Genomic DNA, 23,004 nt, shown 5'->3' with positions numbered 1-23,004 from the left:
ATCCAAAATATTTAATAAATTTCAATTGGTATTCTATTGTTTAACAGTATCATTAAAACTGAGATTAATCACGATTAATTTTTTTGAGTTAATACCGTGACTTAACTGAGATTAATCGACAGCACTAGTCAAAATGTTGAAACTCAGTAGCTAGCAGGTACTTGTTGTACAGGGAATACAGTTCACTGATAAACAGGAGCTGAATAAGATTTAGGGGGAGGAATCATCTAAGGAAGATTGAAAAAGGGTGGGGTTGATACAGTGGGGAGCCAACTCCCTCCCCCTTTTCCAGTCCTCCTTAACTCTCATACAAGAGGAGACCGTTAGGGTCTCAACAACGGGCTGGCTGGGAGTGGGTTGGGAAAGGTGAGGGCTGACAGCAGCACTCCCAGATAAATGGAAATTATTAACAAAAGAATGATGACCTGCACTGTACAACTGATTGCCAGGTATTCTCAGATGTTAGATGAGTAAAATTGGGGCCTAGTTAAACAACAAACACTGCATCTCATATTTCTTCCTGCATGGTCAGGACAATAAAATAATTCCATCTTTCTGAGATTAGCTCTTTTTACCTTTCTGTTGGCACTGAGGTTTGCAGCAGGGATCTGAAGTGTCACTTGATAATCAGTTAGCTTGTTCATTTCTTCTGCTAAGAAGTTTGCTTCTCTCACCAGCGTGTTGGCCTTTACTATTTGCTCTCTAAGTTTAGCCAGGCTCTGCCGGAACAATTCATCCCTGTAGTGCAGCAGATAACATTAAAAATAGAAGGAAACCTATTTTTATTATTGGAAGGTCACAAACAGAATTGCTAGTCAAGTCCTTTTGTTCTTAAACAAATCTGCAAAGAAATGCTGTACTAACACTAAATGTGTCTTATACATCATTTTATTGAGAAAAATCTTAGCATATGAAAAACATACAGCTATGGAGGAAAGCCTAGAGCAATTACACCCAAACTTTTCCCAGCTAAAAGTCACATTTACAGAGGAATTGCTTTATTGGTAATTTGCTAGGAGCCTGAAGGCTGCTCTTAATTTTGAAGCAATAAAATACACCGCCATCTGTCTTTCCCTTTCATCTGGAGGTGTGGCCCCAGATGAGACTACCAGCCCCAGCATAAGATGCTTCATCTTTATACAACTACATGCTGGAACCTACCACCTGTGTCTACACCTTCTTATTAAAAAGATAAGGCTAGCTGGGGGGCCCTACTGTGCTGTAGGATTCCATGGCCCACTATACTAGCCATCCCTAGTATAAAACATCATATGTTCCACATATCAAATGCACCCTATAGTTAAAAAATACTTGCACAAATTAACAACTGGAGCAATGTGTGCAGGTTAACACCCTTTGTATGAATTCCAAAAAGGGTTCCCAGACCTGTTTGAACAAACCTAATCTAATATGAAAACTGGCAGCAACAACCTGCATATGGTGCTCCTCCCTATGATGCAAGTCTAGACTCTCCTAATGTAGGATCCCCAACATTAATTTTTTAAGTTTTACATGTTTATTCTTTGGGTAATAGAGAGAGCAGCCCAATCATTTCTGCCTTGTTTAAGGGGTCTGCACATCCCAGATGCGCAGCAGGACTTACAAGGGAGTACATCATATCCCATAATTTCTTGCATAAAATCCATAATTAAACCTAAGATTCCTTAGTCTCCAGACTACATATATACACATATGTCTGTCTGTATGTGTATATATATATAGTGATATAGGAGGGCCAGGGAGCAGTGGTAGAATGGTACAGGGGAAATATATAAGCCCTAGGCTAATTAAGGCATGGTTCCCTGTAGACTAGGGAGGGTTGCTACAGGTTAAATTGGAGCACCTGTAGTCAATTAAGCCCTGTCAGGAACCTAATAAACCCCCCTGCTTCAGGCAGTCAGGGGAAGAGGAGGAAGGAGAGAGGACTGGAGGTTGGAGGTGTTGTAAGATTTGAAAAACCAGCGAACTGAAGTAAGGGAGACCCTGCCCCAGCAGGGGAGGGAGACCACCTCCCCCAGCGTTTGAGGACCGAAGGTTCCCCACCCAAGGGGAAAGAGGGTAAGAACCCGCAGGGGTTGAGAGGGGCTGGGGCTCAGAGTGAGGAGAAAACCCAGACCCCTCCCCCACTTCCCTCCTCTGTCACCTTCCCGGGCCTCTATCGGGGACCTCAGAGTCCCAAGAGCAGTGGTAAGGGGTGGCGTCTTAGCCCCCTGCCAAGAAAAGTGCAGGACCCACCATACTAACATTGGCCATCTTGTCACCATACATACACATACACACACAATCCTACGAAAATCAATTATAGAGTATTAGAGACACGTTTGGGAGGAGTGGCAAGCTTGTTCTGTGGGGCATGTACATATAGGCAGAGTTTGGCTGAATGGATATTTTTTTTCTACTCTTTTAGATTGGTCAGATGCCTTAAATACCACAGACCATGCCATATTGTTGTCATGCGTGTAGTCCCTAGCAGGAACTTCTCTTGAGTGGCTACACTTTTCTTCTTTGAGTGGAGTTCCAGACAGTAGTTCTGGGCAATTGTTTTTCTGCTCTGAAAGCTCTCTCATGCAAGGTAACACAAAATTATGTACAAGTTGAACAGAAAGGGATAAGACCATTGGTAGGATTAGCGAGGCGGCCTGCTTTGTGGTATCTTTACTATTCTAAAGTACCAAGCTTAGTGCCTATTTCCTATCTGGCTCAGCTCTACAATACAAGTGGGACCTTGTTAGAGGCCAGATACTCAGGCAGCAGCTGTGTCCAAGACTGCTTCCTTTCCTCCTCCAGCCACCTATTCCCCCTGCCACCTGCTCCGGGGCAAAGAGGGAAACTCCTTTCCCCCTCCCTCTTACTACCGTTATCCATACTATCAGCAATTTGAGATTAGATGGCAATAATGCATTCTACTGAGACACATATTGTGGGATCGTCAGGAAGCTGAAGCTAGAGCAGATACTTATTCACTAAGCAGTGCTCTGTTCCGAGAGCATGTTACATGCGAGCTCTGTTGTACTGCTGGCTTCCATGTGGAATTGAATGTGTTTTTGATCTATAAATGCTCTAAATGGCATGGGGTCTGGCTATATAAAATACACTCCCTTTTCTCCCTGTGTGATGCTTCCTCATGTCAGATCAGCAGATGTGCTCAAGCTAACAGGTTACTAATTTAAAAAGGGAGGGAGGATGGTAAGACTCTTTCCAGGAGAAGTCATTGGCTCCCTTTCTTGGTCCAAGTAGAGCCTGAATTTAACAACTTTCTGGAAATGCTAAAAAGCCAATTTCTTTTCCTCAGGCTTTTGGAGAAGGAATGGGTGACAAGCATAGTGTAGCTAGGTGGGGCTGTTACCTCAGCCAATTATTAGTGTGGGGAGTTTTCATGATTTTTTGTATATTTTAATTCTTGTTTTCTTTGTGTAGTTGTGGGAATGTACTTAGGGCACCACAAAAACATGCCACAGAAACTGAAGCGAACAAAATAAGTTTCAGCTGGGATTTTGGTGTTTTTACTATACAACGTATGCATGCCAAGTTCCATTTGGATACAAACAAAAGCAAATCCCATCTGGATATAGAGTCTTGAAAGACGTTGGTTTTAAAACAAACAGCAGCTAACCCTTAACTACAGTGGCACTTGGAACGTGCCCTATAATACACACCAGTCACGTTCCATGCAAGTCCAGTCACTAAGGTCTGCTACACCTTGCCCCTCAAACTGAACAGATGGTAGTGTGCCCTAGAATATGAAGTATGTTTTCCATACTTCCCATCACGTGGTCAGTAGATGCCCTCTTCCCCCTCAAAATACTGTTGTGCCTTTACCGCCTAATTAACACTAAACATTCCCCACTGACTTCTCTTGATTTCTCTTTCCAACACATGGACCTTTCCCCACTCTTCAAACCTGAGCCTCCTTTAGAGCTCAAAAAATTAAGTCTAAGAAAATATTCTGCAGGACTGGAAATGTTCACTATTTCTTGCAGGATACCTTTTACTCATTAAAATAATTTGATAGGACTCAATTTTTATCAGATGCGTAATTGCCATGGATGGTGGTGGTGTTTTTATGTTGCAGTAGGACCTAGAGACCTCAGCTATGAGGGTGGGATTCCCACCAGTGAAATTCAAGGACAACGTTCTTGTTTGAAGGCCCATTCCTCCCAAACTCCCCCAACAGTTGCTGTACAGAGGGTGAGTGCTGGCATGCCCACCCCATTTCTTGCTTGGGGGCTTCATCTTTTCATATCAGCCTGAAGCTAGAAGATATTGTCATCCATTCTAGTTTTCTGTCCATTCTCCTGCTCCAGAGCATTCTGGCTGCTGTAAGGTGTAAGAAGGGGGGAAAACGTCTCTATTGCTCTACCCCTCCCTCCCACCTATTTTGTGAGTGGCTCCCTTGTGAGTGACTCCAGTTCTTACCTATGCTGCTGCTCATAGCCTTTCCAAAGCAGTGGTACCGTATCAATTATGTGATTTTTTTTTTTTTTGACAGCTTCAATACTGTTCACAAGGCAGTTATGAAGAGCAACAGTGAATCTGACCAGAGGCCTATTAATTTCAATCTGCTACTTTGCAAAGCGGCAAGAAGCTATAAAAGTACTAGAGCTTTGTCTGCAAACTCAGGAAGATGAGACTGCATCACTTTGCATTCAGTTCACATTAGGATGGTTCTCGTTACATCTCTAAGAGCTAGAAACAATTTTTAATTAAAACTGAAATACTACAGTTTTCCCTCCTTGCTTGTGAAATCTTTCTAGTTATCACTGGTGAATAGACGAGCAGATTTTTTTCAAGCCCAGTTTGGCAGACTTTGTGAACGCTGAAAGCAAGGCTTGCACAAAAACTAACACAAAATGCATGGTTTTACAGGATTAGATCTTGATTCTATTTTCTGTTTCCTACATTCTGGGTCTGAATGAGGCAAGACAATTTTGGCTTACTCTGTTTAGACTTTTGTTTTACATTGACTTTTTATGGAGGAAGTGGAAATACACCAAGATAGAAAGGAGTGCTCAAAGTCACCATTTATAAAAAAAGAGATGAGTGAACAATGAAGTCTCTGTCGTACAATGCAAATAAACATTCACAGAAAACAGAGTTGGACAAAAAACAAGTAGTCCATTCAGCCACTCCTTCTGTTGGACGAATCACAGAACCCCGAACAAAATATAACTTTGTTTACAACAAAATGCAGCTGCTGAAAATCTTATCACTCCCCTCTGTGAGTCCAATAGCTTCCTCTCACCTCCTACATCAACAAGCTTCTGTCATCTTCAATATACATCCCTACCCCTTCCTAAACTCGGTGCACTTCCTCCTCCTACTCCTTCTCCGACTTCTTAAGCTCTCCTTCCAAATCTCCCTCCCAAAAGTCCCTTGTGAGTCTTTCACCCATGTTTTGTCTGTGTTTTTCCACACCATCCCTTATGATTGGAACTCCTGTGTTTCCCTTGCACACTAAACAACCTGCCTCTACTCAAAATCATTCCTCAAAATGCACATTTTGTGTGAGGCCCTTCAACCGTGTTCTAAAAGCAGATTTATTTATTTTTAAAAAGTTTGCACAACCTAAGAGTAAACCTTTAATTTTTTGTGCACGTCCTGTGTTTCTGAATTTTTTCTGTGCTCGATACACATTGTTAGATTCCTGGGGCATGGACTGTGTTTTCACAGTGTTGGGTACACTAATGGCACAGTAATATTTGACAAAGCTTGATCTGACATATTTGCCCCTTCCCTCCCTCCCTCAAGTAATCTGTCAGCAACACATGCAGGGAATGTTAAAACTGTATGAATGTAACACTTGCATAGCATCTGAACTGCTCTATGAAGAGTTCATGGGGAGAAAAATAAAAGTCACCACACCACTCGGGCAAAATTCTGCTCTCAAAGGTGCATGTGAGATACCATACCAAACCAATGGGAAGCCCCACACTGCAGTAGAGGTCAGAATCGAGCTCTGAATGAAATAAAAGTGGGATTTAACTGGGTTGAAGACAGGTTTAACAATGTCCTTCTATCCCTTAGCCCTCTCCTTTGTATTTCTCATTCATATTGGTTTTAACTCCAGTATTCTCACCTCTCTTCTGTCCAGATGTTTACTTTTTGCTGGGCAGTCTGAGCTGTATATGAGAGCCTGTCACTGCCGTGCTGATGCTGCCTTTCTGGAGAAAGCTGCTGCCTGAGTTGCTCGAGCTCACGCTCATACATTATCCTCTGCTCTTCAAGAGCACTCTGCTTCTCTTCTAAGTACTGCTTCTCCAAAACCCGCACCACATTTTGGACTGGGTCTAGAAAAGGATGAAATGAGCGAACACAACATTTTAATTCAATTACTGTCATATTATTTATATTTCAGTAGCATTCAAAAATTGCCAGGTACTTTCCAAAAGCAAAGAAAAATGCAGCCATTGCCCCAAAGAACTTACAATCCAAAAGTCAAAATAAATATACAAAAGGAAAGGAATATAGCATATAAAGAAAGTGAGATGAGTGATGGCTGACAAACATTTAGTTCCATTATTTTTTTATGTTGTTTTAAAATATATTATAGCCTCCCGAGGTGGAGGAGGGAGGGAGGATAGAGAAAGGGATGAATTAGTAAGAGCAATGAAGTAGGACAAAGAAGGAAGGGAAAGGAAAACTTCACTTTCTCTGTATTAGCTGCTGAGGAAATGTGATGGAGGGTGGTGGAAGAAAACTGAAGCAAACCAACCAAATGATCTACTTCAGTTAGTAACAACCACTGAAAGAAAAGAAACATTGTTTTTCTTTTTAAAAGCACATTCTAGATTGTGTACGTTTCCTAGAACTTCTTTATGGTTCTGAAAGAGAATAAACTTCTATAATAAATTATTGCCACATATTGTCAATTTTAAATCTGTCCCATATGTACATTCCACACTAATGTACAATAAACTCTGGGCTGATTTCAGTTTTGAAGATCTAAATGTAGTAACTGAACTGGCAGTAAGAGAAGCTTAAAGTCAAGATTTTATTGAGCAATAAATTAGCTTGCTGTGCTGTAACCGCCATATGTAGATCATGTGAACACAAACTGAAAGATACATAGTTTGCATTAACATAGTCACAGCACACTAGTGTGTGGTGCAGTTCACACCCCTGTAACCCAAACTCTGAGGTTGCGTAGACAAGCCCTTAGATGCTAGTGGTCCTGCTTTTGCTCCAAATATCAAGTCCTGTTATGGTCCCATATACAATATCGGTGCTGCATGGAGAGACGTGCCATTGTTAAAGATGCCATGTTAAATGGAGGCTCTGTATGGTAGACTCTGCAAGGTGTTGGTCAGGCAAAGAGATGCTTGTCAATACTCAACTTTCAGTTTAAAAAAAGTTCTGATGTTTTTATAGATAAATGTGGCAAAAGTTTTACATTTGGTGACTGCTCACAATTCAATTAATATTTAAACTAGTGGGACAGATTCTGAAAAGCCCCATATATTTAATTGAGGACAATCGGGTCCACTATTTGTAAAGTTACTTTAATATACTCTTCGAACTAGGAAAAGTTCTTTATAAAACCCAATTTTTTCATCTGAACATAACAGTGGTGAGGGCTGCGTGTGATCTGCTATAATAGTTTGAATTTATCTGCATCATTTTTAGCATCATTAAAGGTATTAATTTAAGATATATGTCTTCTCAGCATATCTTTGGAAAAACTGAAAACTACTGCAAGTTACTATTTTAATCCTATCACTGTTGCTCGAAGAAAAGAACTCATGCTTTGCACACAGACTTATTATAGGGATACCACAATTATAACAGTTATGAAATGCAAAGTAAAAACTCGTAAATGTAAATATTAAACATTTCACAAGACATTAAATGATATACTACATAGCTTAAATTGTCACAAGTTGTAGACTCTATGAACAAGTAGCCAGAATTTGTATTGGCATTAGAATGATTAGTTATTTTTAACTTCCAGATACATTTTGGAGCAAAAAGGATTATTGCTTGAATGGAGTTTTGATAGAAGTATATAAGCTGAATTATTTATTTGCCTGTCTATAATAATCATATTAAATACTTGCATAATACAATCAGAATTATCTTCACATCTGCAAATTTTTATAGCATCTCTAAAATATTTCGAAACCATAATTATACAGAATGATTGAAAAATTAAACATTACGCAGAAGATAATGGACAAGCATGGCAGAAATGAAAAAGATGCTATTGTGTTTGGATGTACAGGAAATAATTCTAAAGATGAATCATTGAGACAAGGGTTTGCTAAATTACTCAAAGACTATTATTTAACTGATGCCAGAAAGTGAGTTCCCCAACAAGATCGAATGAACTATCTCCCCAGACATCTGCTACTATAGATAACATTAAAATTTGTTACATGAACAAACAGCAGTATGAAAAATATTCTTTGTAACATCTGGGAAGCCAACAGTTCTCATTTCAAGTAACATTTCCAATATCTGCAGAAAGTGGATTAAATAGCATCTGAGCATTTATATTTCAATACAAGCAGTTCTAAAAACTGAGATTCTTCTGCATGAGACATCCTTTAACAGACTTTAATAAGTGAGATTGTATAAAATACTGTGAGCTGAACAACTGTCAAAGCATGCTGGCTGATTATTTTGCCAAAATGTCTGTTCTGGTTTCGCTACTGTCTTGTTAACAATGTTATGGTATCACATCAACTGTGTGTGGTGGAAGAGAAAGGATGAAATTGACATAAAATACACTTCAAAGTTAAATTTATAGCATACTTTCACATTCACAAGTAATTGTGGTCAAAAGTTACCAGGTTTTAGAAAAGGATTAGACATTTATATGATCATCATTTACAGTTACATTACATAGGACAATAATGTGGAAAAAATAAAAAACAAGATGTTTCAGGGCATGAGCTAACCATCGATTGATGGGGTCAGGAAGAAATTCCACCTTTGGGCAGTTTATTCTATAATTATCCAGGACTGTGTTTCTTGCATCCTCCTCTGAAGCATCCAATATTGGCCTCTATCAGAGAGGATATTGGACTAGATGGATAATGGATATGCTCCAGCAACTCCTAAATACATATATCTGAGCAGATTTTTTTAATTGGACCCAAACAACCTTTGTGCATCACCTGATATGGCAATTCTCTTACCATTACTATTCAGAGTTTTCATTATAACTTCCATTTGTGCAAATTCATAGTTGTAATCTGGTTCTGAAGAAGCTTCACTAGTTGCATCCAAATCATGTTCCGCTAACACGGTTTCTTTTTCAAAGTCTTTCAACCAATCTCGTCGCTTCCTCTTTGGCAGATTGATTCTATTTAAAAAATTTAAAAGTGACTTAAGATTTTAAAAACAACAAGAGTGAAAATAGGTAAGCAAATAAGACGTGTGAGTGGAAGGAAATCAAGGAATATAAAATTACCTAAAAAAGTGGTTGTTTCCCCATAGGATTCTATCTCCATGCCACAGCTGAGTGGAAGTACATACCAGTGTGCCATTTACACAGGATCTAAAAGAACAATAAGACCACTCTGGTGAGATGACAGAAATGATATATAGAAAATACCTACAAGTTCATCAAGTCTATTTTCCGCACCTATACAAGATCATATGTAATACACCATACACAGACTAACAAAGTTCTTATTAAAGTGTAAATGTGAAAAGTTGCTGATGAAAGATCAGTTCCCACTGCCTTTGAAAAACTGCTACTGCTGCACCTCTGCACTATAAACAGTAGGGGGAGACGGCTTCCATTTTAGTTTCATAGCTGGTAGTTAAAAAAAGACACATGCACATTCCAGAAACTGGGTCACAGACTGTTCATTGTAAACAGTCTGTGAACCTAGTTACATTCAAACCCTATTAGAAAAAGCTTATGTATGGTTATTTTGCCATTTCTAAGGAAAACTCTAAGAAACAGGTTAGTCTAACAGATGGTAAATATTGCTAATACATACCACAGATATTATATAATTTATTTATACATATCCCTTATATCACTGAATTTAATTCTTTTGATAAACTGGACTTCTATTAGTCAAAAGTTTCTATTTTTGAAAAATTTTGAAAAAAGGCATTTGCATCTAGGGTCATCTATATTTAAGTTTTATTCATAAGAAAGTGAGATGGAATTGTTCGGTTCTTGCTTCTGTGGCTCAAAGCAGAAAAATAAATCAAATAGTATTTCCCTCTAAAATGTAATGTCCTAGATGAAATGCAATATTGTCCCTTCAGATTCAGAGTTCTGAATTCAGTTTTGTATCACAAATATCTTAAGTGTCAGATATGAAATAATTCATTCTGTTTAAAGTTGTAACTCTGGTAACAAAGTTCATGCTGATATAAACATCGCAGAAACAACTACTTAAGCATTTCAGATCAGTCACAAACAAAACATGGTTATATGTTTTTTCCACTGACATGCTCCTCTGTTCTTGCCAGTGAAAACTACTAACTCCTTGTACTATATCTATCACCATAAATCTGAATACCATCTAGCTGGAATTCTGTAATTTACATTATTAGTCTGCAGCACTGCGATATACATGCTAAAACGTACTCTACAAAAAGCACACGGAAGATAGGGTTTGGAAAAATAGATTATCCCTCCATCTTTTGTTTACCCTATAATGCCTATATCTGTGAAATTAATTAAACAGTAAGATCACAGGCAGTATATTTGTGTGAAATTATTGCACATGCCATAAGTGATGTTACAAGGTTGAACAGCTTTAAATGCTAACAAAGAAGAAACAATGCCTATAAATGGAATGTTCCTATAACTCTGTAAGAGAAACAAGAGGGAAAAGAGTCTGGATTCATACATTTACTGGGCATTATTATAATTGGGGCCTTCAGATGAAATTTATCTATTCTCACAAAGCCTAAGAGTGTGAATTCACAGGGGTAGAATTCATCCATCCAACCAACCGACAGGCTGCTATTCCATCCCAGAGGTTAGAATAGCAGCAGCTGCACATCTTTATCATCTGGCCTATTCCACAGAATCTACGTAAACAATGATCCCATCCTTGTCTCCAAGACATCCTTGATTATGGTTTATCCAGAACCAGCATGGAAACTTCCTCTTTGGCCTGGAGGTCCCTGGTGTCTTACAGTTTCCGTTGACATCACCTGTATTGAAAATGGCTGTTGACCAGAGCACACAGTATTTGTGACATAGTAAAATAAAAATGCACGCACCTTTTGGTGATGAGAAGCAAACATTTCACGGGACAAGTGTGCTGAACTTCCTTACCTTGCATTTTCTTTTGGTGTGAGAGAAACTTCCCCATCTAATGCAATGTCAATCTCACAGTGCTCTGGTTGGATCCCTATACCAAACAGCTGTATGTCCTGAGAGGTATCTGCACCAACCTTGGTGTGATCCTGTTTCAAAGGTTATTAATAAAATATCAATGAAAATCAAGAAAACAGCTTCCCTTTATATAACTTAACTTATCAGATACAACTTACAACAAAAATATTAACATAACAAGAATGGAAAATATATAACCAACACTCTGAAATCCTACGCTGAGGACTTCCACACAGCAAAAAATGATGCTGGTCTGACAGAGGTAAGACTAAAAGAGGCAACTGACCAATTCTTCTATGCAGCATTTCATCTTAGTAGTTTTGTTCTATAAATCATTAAACACCACAGAAACAATTTAATTCTGATTTAAAATGTTCACAAGTCTCTGTGGTGCCTATGCATTACTGCACATGGTAAGGAAAATGAGTTGTGTCCCGTAGTCCATAAGAGAGGACAACATGGGCTGCAAAAGTTGGGCAAACTAGAACTGAGGTAAGCATACTGTATTAGTCAACTAAGTTCCATAGCTTTTGTCTCTTAGAATCTGACCCAAATTGAGAGGTTACTCATCTTGGGCAGTAACTGGCGTTTCAACTGTGTCCCCCTATAGGTGCTCCATTTCAGATGCACTTGCATCCCACGTGCCTTTGATCCAAGAATTTTGGTAGTAATGGCCGTTTGTCCCATGCATGTGCACTACGCATCCTCGTGCCCCATATTCCGAGGGTACATAGGGCTGTGCAGATGCACTGCCCTCAGTTCCTTCTCCACCATAAAGTCACACAGAGGAAACTCTGAAGCAGAGGGGAAGGAGGGCAAGTTGTGGAGTACCCATAGAGACACACATCTCAAAGAACATTTGCTGCCGAAAGTGAGTAACCTTTACTACTTCTAGTACTGTCCCTATGAGTGTGCCACTTCAAGTGACTTCTGAGCAGAAGCCTCATGAGGAGGAGAGAGCTTTGGAGCCAAGTCCAACACTGAACAAAAGACCGGATTCCCAAGCACAGCTTCTCATCTAGAAGAATGAATAACTGCTTAGTGCTTGGAAAATGTATGTATTAAAGTCCAAGCTGCAGCCTTGCAGATCTCAGTAAAGAGGATGTGTTTGAGTAATGCCATAGAGATAGAAAGAGACTTCATGAAATGGGCTAATACCCTAGAAGGGGGCTGTATATTGGCAGCTTCATAACAAGAAAAAAATACATCCAGAAATCTACCTCAAGAGTCTCTGGGTAGAAACTGTGGTACCTTTGGGTCTGATGGCAATTGAAACAGTATGGGAATCTTCTAAATAATCTGGTTCTTTCCAAATAGAAGACTAGTTCCCTCCTGTTGTCTAAATTATGGAAAGCAAAATTTACCTGGTCTGACATGGTTTGGGGAAAAAAACTGGAGATTGATGCCTTGATTGATGTGGAATTCAGACACTGTCTTAGATAGAAACTTAGGATGCAGACTAATTTTTTGTTCTTGGAAAACACTGTAAAGGGAGAGTCTGCCATTAAAGCTCCTATTTCCCCAATTCTTTGAGCAGAAGTGATGCCCACCAAAAATGCTGTTTTCATTGCTAGGTGAAGAAGGGAACAGGTGGCTCTCTGTTCCAAAGCGGGTTTTATAAGACATTTGAATACGAAATTTAAATCCTATACATGGATGGGATCTCTAATGTGAGGAAAAAAAGCTCCTCAACCCCCGAATGAATCTCACTGTGGCGGGATGATCAAATACTGAGAATCCCTCAACCGGGGAACAAAAGCCATTATAGTAACCAAGTGAACCCAATGTAACTCCTAAATAATCCTGACTTTAATGCCAGCAGATAGTTGAGGACAGCAAAGAAGGAAGACGAAACAGATGAAAGATGTCACTGGTCACACTAGTGGTGAAATCTTTTCCATTTTTGCAGGTAGATATTTCGCATAGACTTTTTCCTACTGTTTAATAACACTTACTGTACCTCTGCAGAGCAGGAAGTCTCTATTCCTGTGAACCTTTGAGTAACCAAGCCTTGAGGCAAAGGATTCCTTGGTTGGGATGGAGAGTCTGAACAGTGTCTTGACACCGAAGACTGGGCATTGACAGAAGACTCATCACCAGACAAACGGAGGGAAGAATCAAGTAAGGATACTAGGTCTGCCTGGGCCACACTAGAATGATTAAGTATGATCTTGGCTTTCTCTTGCTTGATCTTCTTCACCACTCTCAGTATCAGGGGCACTGGAGGAAATACAAACAGAAGGCCTCTTGTCCACAGAACAAGGAAACATCTTCCAGTGTGTGAGGGCCTAAACCCTCCTCTTGAGTAAAACTGCCTGTTGGTAAGGGTGATAAAGAGATCCACTTCTGGAAATCCTCAAGTCAGAAATATATGATTGAGTGTCTAGAAGTCTAACTCCCCATTTGTAATCTTGAAGGAAGCATCTGCTTAGATTGTCAGTTATGATGTTTTGTAGGTCTGGAAGGTAAGTTGCTGAAATAAGGATGTGATTTGCTATATACAAATCCCATAGCTTTATTGCTTCTGCAAAAAGGGAAGGGGATCTCCTCCCCCCTCACTCTCCCATCGGTTGATGTAGAACATACAGGCTACTTTGTCTGTTGTGATTTTGATGGATTTGTCCCAGATTAATGGAAGGAAGTGAGACCAGGCAATCCAGACTGCCCTTGAGGTTAAGGTGTAATAATGCTTCTTAGCAGACAATTTGCTTTGAATGGTGTGGTTCCCTAAATGCCCCCTCCCCCAACCTACCAAGGAGGCATCTGCCATTATGGTGATAGTTGGGGAGACTGGTTAATGAAACACCTGCACATACATTGCTTAGGTTCTTCCACCAATTGACAGTCTCTCTGACACCAGTCTGTTCAGGCACATACATTGTTTGGGGGTATCAACTGTCCTGAGCCATCCCTGGAAACAGCGCAGCATAATCTGTCATCTCGCATCACAAAGGTAGAAGCTGTCCCCACAGTTGAAGGCAATTTCTTGTTGATGTCTGTGGACTGCCTTGAATTTTTGAAATGAGGTTTGTTAATATCATGAACCTGTCCATGGGAAGGTAAGCTCTGACTGATACTGCATCTGAGGGGACCCCTTTGAATTCTATCATTTGCACAGGGCTCAAAGTGGATTTCTCAATGTTGCACTGAAGACCTAGCCTGAAGAACCAGGACATTGCTGTCTTTATGGCAGAGAGAACCTTGTTGTAAGACCAGTCCTCGAGCAGCCAATCATCAACATATGGAAAAACAATTATCCCCAATTGCAGATAAGCGGTGACCACGGCCAATACGTTCAATACCACCGTTGGGACAGAAAAAAGTCTAAAAGGAAGCACTTGATACTGGAAGTGATCTTGACCAACCAGAAAACTGAAGGAATCTCTTGTGAGAAAAATGAATCATGACACGAAAATATGAATCCTGAAAGCCAAGGACCAAAAATGAATCTTCTGGCTCCAACTACGGAATTATAGCTGCAAGAGTCACCACCTTGAATTTTTGTATTGTCACAAAGTTGTTTTAGAGTCTTAGATGTACAATCAGTTTCCAGCCCCTGTACTTTTTTGGGACCATAAAATACTTGGACTAAAATCTCTTCCCCCTGTGGTGAGCTGGAACTGGTTCTATGACTCCAATGCATAGAAGGGAATCTATCTCCCATATCAGAACTGCTCATGAGAGAAGTCCCTGAAAAGGGACAGGGAAGGGAAGTTAAACGGATGGAGTAACCTGATCTTAGAACCTCAACACCCATGATGTAATCTTCTGCCACGCAGAATGAAAATGGTGGAGACAGATTCCGAAGTGGGAAGAGGCAGGTAGAACGGCGTGGTTGCAGCTCCATGATGCGAGATTGTTCCAAACCCTCAACCAATCTGTCAAAACTGTCATTTTGATGTTGTAGATGCAAACAAAGTAGGCAGCCTCTGTCTTCGCAACCTCAGCTTCTTTATGAGGAGCTCTGAAATCCTGAAAATTTAATAGGACAGGATCTCTGTGCCGTTTGAAACCTGCTAAACTTTTGTTTGCTTGCAGGTGTATACATTTCAAGGAAGCACAAGGTGACCCTGGAATCCTTTAGGTTGTGCAAGGATTCATCAGTGGATTCAGCAAAGAGTTTTAATAGCTCATAGGGGAGGTACTCTACCATATTTTGGACCTTTCTCTGGAACCCAGACAGTTAAAGCCAGGATGCTCAAAACATGACCACTGCTGTAGACATAGAACAAGCCGCAGTATCAACTGTATCGTCACTTGCAATGAGGTCCTAGCTAGCAGCTGACCCTCATTAATAATGGATTGGAATTGTTCACGATCTTCTGCCAGAAGGTGCTCAATAAAGGTAGTAAACTTAGAATAATTTGATGGTTATATTTTGCCATAAGAGCCTGGAAATATGCAATTCTAAACTGAAGCTTTCCAGATGAGGAGGTCTTATGGCCGAACAGGTCAAGATGTTTTTGGTCTTTATCATAAGGTGTGGATTCAATGTGTTGCTGTCTACCACATTTACTCACTGCTTCTACAACAAGACAGTTAAGTGCAGGATGGGACAATAAAAATGCAGAGTTCTTGGTTGGGACATAATTTATTTTTAATTGGCACACTTGCATGTCAATGGTATTGTTGCTGGGCTCTGCCAAATGGTCTTGGCAGGATCCAGCAGGGCTTTATTGATGACCATGTGTCCACTGTAGAATATCCAGGACTTATTCTGTGACTTTCTGACCTCCTCTACAGGAATCTGTAAGTAGTTTGCAATATATTTAATTAAGTCCTGGAATTGTCTGAAGTCATCTGCCAGAGAAGGCATCTTCTCATCTGGAGAAGATGAGGAAATAGTCATTTGTGGAATAGCCTCCTTACCTGCTCTGACCCCCCACTCTTCAAAGGATTCCTCTGGTTCACATCGTGGAGGAGGTGAAGTAGGAGAATGTTTCCTTCTATGGTCCCCACAAAAAGAACTAAGGACCCGTGAAAACTGCTAGCTATATGCACCCCAAGCACCCCAGTATGGTCACTGAAGAGGTCCATAAGTTATGGGTGGTGGCATCCAATGCTGCTCAAACCAGCATGAAGGGGGACAAGTCCATACTGGGTGTAGCTTCTCCCTTTCCCCAGAAGGGTCAGATGCAAGGTCCCTTGCTTGGTTTAAGTAAGGGAATCCTGCACGGAGATCTGGGAGTCGGAAGAGAACCTCTCCTCATCTAAAGGAGGAGCTCTACCAATCTCAGAAGGAGTTGGAGAACAAGCTGTACCGGAGGAAATACTAACTTTGGTGACCATGTCAATCTCTGTACCAACAGATATTCACCCACTAGCTGGGAAGACTCTGGCTCATCTGAGACAAATAAGTCTCTGGAGTATCTAAATTCCTGTGATAGCGTATGGGTGTGAGTTGGCAAGGGGCAACATTCCACAGTCAGCACTGAGGGCACAGACTGTTCGGGTGAGACTTGTCCAATGGAGGTTGAGGGTACTGAAGAAGATGGTTGCTTGGGAGGAGCCAAGAATGCATGAGAAGTGTGGCATCTCCTTGGTACCACAGGTGTCTGGCTGAGCAGCTTAGGTATGGAAAGGGCTGTAGGTGTCACCCTTTAAGAAGCAGAGTACTTAGATGTCTTCGCTAAAGGGTCTTGGTTCTGCAAGTACGGAGGACAACCCAGGTACCAAGGCATGTCTGGAGCCTTTAGTCTTAAAGGAGCTCGAAGTCCTTACCATAAGGTTGGTACCAACAGAGCCTGGAGCCTCAGTGATACCCATATTGAGATGTGCGGTCTCCAATGCGGTCTAATGTTGAGGAGACTGAGGCGCTTTCAAAGTGAATTCTTTATGAGGAGAATGAGTCCTCTTTTTATGGGTCTCTCCTGAACAGGTCTGGGCAAACGTGCAGATATTGATGGGGCTATGCTCACTCAGAGGCAGATGACTGGGGTGCGGTCTCCTGGCTTGGATCTGAGGCTGGACAGAGAGAATCTTGCATCATTAAGAACTTAAGTTTTATCTCCCAATTCTTCCTACCTCTGATTTTAAATGCTGAGCAGATGCTACACTTCTGAGAGATATGCATTTTCCCCAAGAAACAGATACACCAAGAATGCAGGCCCCTGACTGGGAGAGCTCCCTGGCAAGCGAGGCAACATTTGAAGCCTACCCCAGGACAACTGGGATCTTGCAAGTAAAAACTCCTGGAAGGGAAGGGATTATAAACAAACTCTTCTACAAAATGGACCAGGTATAAGAAAAAGTTAAGGAAAAAAAAAGATAACTAGATGCAAGAAAAAGCTTTGAACAATATAAGAGGGCACATTAAATGCTCTGTCTCAGGCTGAGGCAGCTGAGAATATACTGAGGGTGGTTTACCCACCCTGCCAGATATATATCTTTGGTACAGGGCACAAGGACGTGGCTCAGTACCAATGTGGACACAAGAACAAATGGATATAAACCGGCCATCTGGAAGTTTAGACTTGAAATTAGACAAAGGTTTCTAACCGTCAAAAGAGTGAAGTTCTGAAACAGCCTTCCAAGGGAAGCAGTGGGGGCAAAAGACATATCTGGCTTCAAGACTAAGCTTGAGAAGTTTACGGAAGGGATGATATGATGGGATAGCCTAATTTTGGCAATTAATTCAACTATTAGCGGTAAATATGGCTGGTGGCCTGTGATGGGATGTTAGATGGGGTGGGACCTGAGTTACTACAGAGAATTCTTTCCTGGGTGGCTGGCTGGCGAATCTTGCCCACATGCTCAGAGTTTAGCTGATTGCCATATTTGGGGTCGGGAAGGAATTTTCTTCCAGAGCAGATTGGCAGAGGTCCTGGGGGTTTTTCGCCTTCCTCTGCGGTGTGGGGCACAGGTCACTTGCTGGAGGATTCTCTGCACCTCAAAGTCTTTACACCACGATTTCAGGACTTCAATAGCTCAGACATAGGTTAGAGGTTTGTTACAGGAGTGGGTGGGTGAGATTCTGTGGCCTGCGTTGTGCAGGAGGTCAGACTAGACAATCATAATGGCCCCTTCTGACTTTGAAGTCTATGATTCTATAACATATAGAGCACACATGTGAGCTGAATAGGCACTGCTACAAAAAATCTCTAATCCAAGGCACATAGGGTCTACACACACCTCAAGTGGAGCACCAATAGAGACATTACTCGAAGAAGGTGGGTACATTTCTGGAGCAACATGCCAACACCTAACGACACAGCTGATGTCAATGTGAGCTGCATGGATAAAGCTAGGGCTGGAAAGAACCTTGTGGATAGTCTAGTCCAGAGTTTCTCAACCTGTTAGATACTAGGGACTGGCTTGCTGTCTTCCTCAACTGTGTCGGGGAGATCTCAGGGACCGAAGCTGGTAACCGGAATGGGCAGAAGTTAGTGTCATGAAGAAAAAAGTAAGGAAAAATGTATTACTCTGATGTTTAACAGCTTTATTGTTACATTTAAAGTGTGTTTTTACTCTTAAGAGTGACTACCAAAAATGGCCCTTTCATACTGATTAGACTGGCTTTCTGTATTTTAAATGTTTATCATGATGTAATATTTTAAATGATATAAGGCTATTAAGAGCTACATGACTAGAAGTTTTTCTGTAATTGGAAACTGAAAATGAAGTTTGGAAAAAAAAAATCAGATTTGCCCCCTGTATGTATTCAGAATTATATTTGCTCACTTTAGAGAGCAAAAGTACATTTTTACTGCCTTTTGCTCCTGTTAGCCAACACTGCTAAAAGAAAGAAAGCTAGACTCTATTTCTTCTTTAGCATCAACACACTTGCTTATTAAGGGTATATCTACATTACGAAATTAGGTCGATTTTATAGAAGTCGATTTTTTACAGTGGGATTGCGTATGTCCACATTAAGCGTATTAAGTCGGTGGAGTGCGTCCTCATTACTGTGGCTAGCATCGACTTACGGAGCGGTGCACTGTGGGTAGCTATCCCACAGTTCCTGCAGTCTCCGCCGCCCATTGGAATTCTGGGTTAAGCTCGCAATGCCTGATGGGGCAAAAACATTGTTGTGGGTGGTTTTGGGTATATGTCGTCAGCCACCCCTCCCTCCGTGAAAGCAACAGCAGACAATTGTTTCGCGCCTTTCTTCCGTGCAGACGCCATACCACGGCAAGCATGGAGCCCGCTCAGCTCAGCTCACCATCACCGATGCTGTTGTGTCCTGGGTGCTGCTGTCAGCAGACAGCGCAGTACAACTGCTAACCGTCATCATCCATCGCTTCTGCTGCAACTCTGCTCTCCTGCTCTTGTAAATGAGCTCAGTCTCAATAGCTAATTTCTCCATGTTGTCATCATCCACGGCTTCCGCTGCAACTCTGCTCTCCTGGTGCCATGAATTCACCTCGCAGGTCCTCTCGTCGTCTGTATAAATATCTATTCTCGTGGCATTCATCGTCATCCACCGCTTCCGCCGCAACTCTGCTCTCCTGCAGACGCCATACCACGGCAAGCATGGAGCCTGCTCACCTCACCGCTGCTGTTGTGAGCATTGTAAACACCTCACAAATTATCCTGGAGTATATGCAGAACCAGGCTAAGAGATGCCACCACGAGGATGATTTTGATGAGGTCATGGACCCAGACGTTCCTGAAAGCATGGGCTGTGGCAATTGGGACATCCTGGTGGCAGTGGGGCCGGTTGATACAGTGGAATGCCAATTCTGGGGCCAGCAAACAAAAACAGACTGGTCTGACCACATAGTGTTGCAGGTCTGGGATGATTCCCAGTGGCTGTGAAACTTCTGCATGCGTAAGGCCACTTTCCTGGAACTCTGTGAGTTGCTTTCCCCGACCCTGAAGTGCAGGAATACCAAGATGCGAGCTGCCCTGATGGTTGAGAAGCAAGTGCCGATAGCCCTGTGGAAGCTTGCTACACCTGACTGCTACCGGTCAGTAGGGAATCAATTTACTGTGGGGACTGCTGTGATCCAAGTAGCCAACGCAATCACTGAGCTGCTGCTATCAAGGGTAGTGACTCTGGGAAATGTGCAGGTCATAGTGGATGGCTTTGATGCAATGAGGTTCCCTAACTGGTGGGGCGATAGACAGAACACATATCCCTATCCTGGCACCAGACCACCTTGCCAACCAGTACGTAAAGCGCGAGGGGTACTTCCCAATGGTGCTGCAAGCACTGGTGGATCACAAGGGACATTTCACCAACATCAACGTGGGTTAGCCGGGAAAGGTGCATGACGCTCGCATCTTTAGGAACTCCGCGCTGTTCGAGCAGCTGCAAGAAGGGACTTACTTCCCAGACCAGAAAATTACCATTGGGGATGTTGAAATAGTTATCCTTGAGGACCCAGCCTACCCCTTGCTCCCATGGCTCATGAAGCCATACACAGGCAGCCTGGACAGTAGTAAGGAGCAGTTCAACTATAGGCTGAGTAAGTGCAGAATGGTGGTAGAATGCACCTTTGGACATTTAAAAGCTCGCTGGGGCTGTCTGCTGACTAGGTCAGACCTCAGCGCAACCAACATTCCCATTATTATTGCTGCTTGCTGTGTGCTCCATAATATCTGTGAGAGTAAGGGGGAGATGTTTATGGCAGGGTGGGGGGTTGAGGCAAATCGCCTGGTGTCAGATTTTGAGCAGCCAGACACCAGGGCAATTAGAAGAGCACAGCAAGGAGTACTGCACATCAGAGAGGTTTTGAAAACCAGTTTTATGACTGGCCAGGCTTCGGTGTGACAGTTGTATGTATTTCTCCTTGATGCAAATCCGCCCCCTTTGTTGATTTTAATTCCCTGTAAGCCAACCACCCGCCCCCCTTCGAAATAAAGTAACTATTGTTTTGAAACCATACATTCTTTCTTTATTAATTAAAAAAAAAAAAAGGGAGATAACTAACAAGTTAGCCCGGGTGGGGTGGGGTGCAGGAGGAGGGAAGGACAAGGCCACATTTCTTACTGTAGACACACTACAAATCAAACTGTTTGAATAACAGCCTTCTGTTGCTTGGGCCATCCTCTGGAGTGTAGTGGCTGGGTGCCCGGAGCCTCCCCCTCCCGCAAGTTCTTGGGCTTCTGGGTGAGGAGGATATGGAACTTGGGGAGGAGGGCAGGTGGTTGTACAATGGATGCAGCGGGGGTCTGTGCTCTTGTTGGCTTTCCTGCAGCTGCACCAGACGCTTCATCATGTCCGTTTGCTCCCCCATTAGCCTTAGCATTGCCTTCTGCCTCTACTCTTTGAGTTCACTTAACGCTTTCATAGCCTCTAACACTGAATGCCTCCATGCATTCAGCTGTGCCCTATCAGTGTGGGAGGACTGCATGAGCTCAGAAAACATGTCATGGCAAGTGTGTTTTTTTTCGCCTTCTAATCTGTGATAACCTCAGGGACGGAGATGATGGGGGAGCCTAGAAACATTTGCACCTGGGAGGAGATAAAAAGGGAGAGTAAAATTTAAGATGATACATTTCTGAGAAAAAAGGGAGACTCTTTCATAGTGAATCAAGCAATTCACAGCAGACAGCACATGTGCTTTGGGTACAAGAACGCATTTTGCCTTTTATATTGAGCGCCTGCCGGTATGGTGACATCACACACGGCTGGGCAACAGAATTCAGTTTCCATGCAGCCATGGTAAGGCAAAGGGTACGCAGGGTTGGCTTCTTACGCATAACACGTGGGAATGGTTTCAAACTGCAGCACCATCCTTTCCCATAGCAAGCAATGGATTGGGTTTCACATTTAAAAGGAGGGGCTGCAGTTTTCGGGTGGATGTGCAGCACACACCTCTCCCCACCCCACGGTGTGGCTTTTCTCCGGGATGACCCCTTTTAGCCAAGCGCGAACAGCCCAGCATGAATGGGGTCCTTTTACTGTTCCCTTACAAAAATTCCCCTATTTCAACCAGGTGACCATGAATGATATCACTCTCCTGATGCTAACACAGAAAGATATAGACCGAATGTTGCTTGAATGCAACCAAAACCCAGGACCATTCGCTGCTATGCTTTGTACTGCAATGATCCCAGAATACTTTCAGAGTACCTCCAGGAGAGCTTCATGGAGATGTCCCTGGAGGATTCCCGCTCCATCCCCAGACATGTGAACAGACTTTTCCAGTAGCTGTACTGGCCACGAATGCATCCCAATTCTTCAGGGCAAATCAAATATTAAACACTATTGCTTTTAAACCCTGTACTGTAGTTACAAATGTGCACTCGCCAGAGGTGCCTTCTCCAGCTTCAGGGTTGGGGATCCTGCCTTCGGAGGGTATTGGCTCCAGGGTGATGAAAAGGTCGTAGGTGCTGGGGAGAACGAATTCACGGCTTGCCTGTTGCGAATTCTCCTCCTCCTCCACAAAATCCTCCTCCCTGTTGCATGAGACTCCCCCCTTGCAGGTGTCCACGGATAGTGGTGGGGTAGTGGTCGGGTCCCCTCCTAGAATGGCATGCAGCTGATCATAGAAGTGGCATGTATGGGGCTCTGACCCAGAGCGACCGTTTGCCTCCTTTGTCTTTTGGTAGGCTTGCCTCAGCTCCTTAACTTTCACGCAGCACTGCTGTTTGTCCCTGTTGTAGCCTCTATCCAACATTCCCTGTGAGATTTTGGCAAATATATTTGCATTTCTTCTTTTTGATCAGAGTTCTGCCTGCACAGATGCTTCTCCCCATACAGCAATCAGATCCAGTGTCTCCCTTTTGGTCCATGCTGGAGCTCG

General features: G+C 42.3%; 1 protein-coding gene across 5 annotated transcripts in view; it reads right to left on the bottom strand.

The window, feature by feature from the left end:
* Window positions 1-23,004, bottom strand: part of KIF13A (kinesin family member 13A) — a 203,206-nt gene that overhangs the window by 47,418 nt on the left and 132,784 nt on the right. For all 5 annotated transcript variants that reach the window (XM_084619470.1, XM_084619468.1, XM_084619471.1 and 2 more), the window contains exons 14-18: window positions 11,252-11,382; window positions 9,413-9,499; window positions 9,138-9,304; window positions 6,077-6,287; window positions 576-738 (exon numbers count right to left, since the gene is read on the bottom strand). In XM_084619470.1, the coding sequence (XP_084475596.1) occupies window positions 576-738; window positions 6,077-6,287; window positions 9,138-9,304; window positions 9,413-9,499; window positions 11,252-11,382 (759 nt within the window). The remainder of the gene's footprint in view (window positions 1-575; window positions 739-6,076; window positions 6,288-9,137; window positions 9,305-9,412; window positions 9,500-11,251; window positions 11,383-23,004) is intronic.

Source organism: Lepidochelys olivacea (assembly GCF_965140295.1).
Source record: "Lepidochelys olivacea isolate rLepOli2 genome assembly, chromosome: 2".
NCBI classification, from domain to species: Eukaryota; Metazoa; Chordata; order Testudines; family Cheloniidae; genus Lepidochelys; species Lepidochelys olivacea.
Note: the sequence above shows the minus strand (reverse complement) of the source record. Positions and strands in the feature narration are given on the sequence as shown.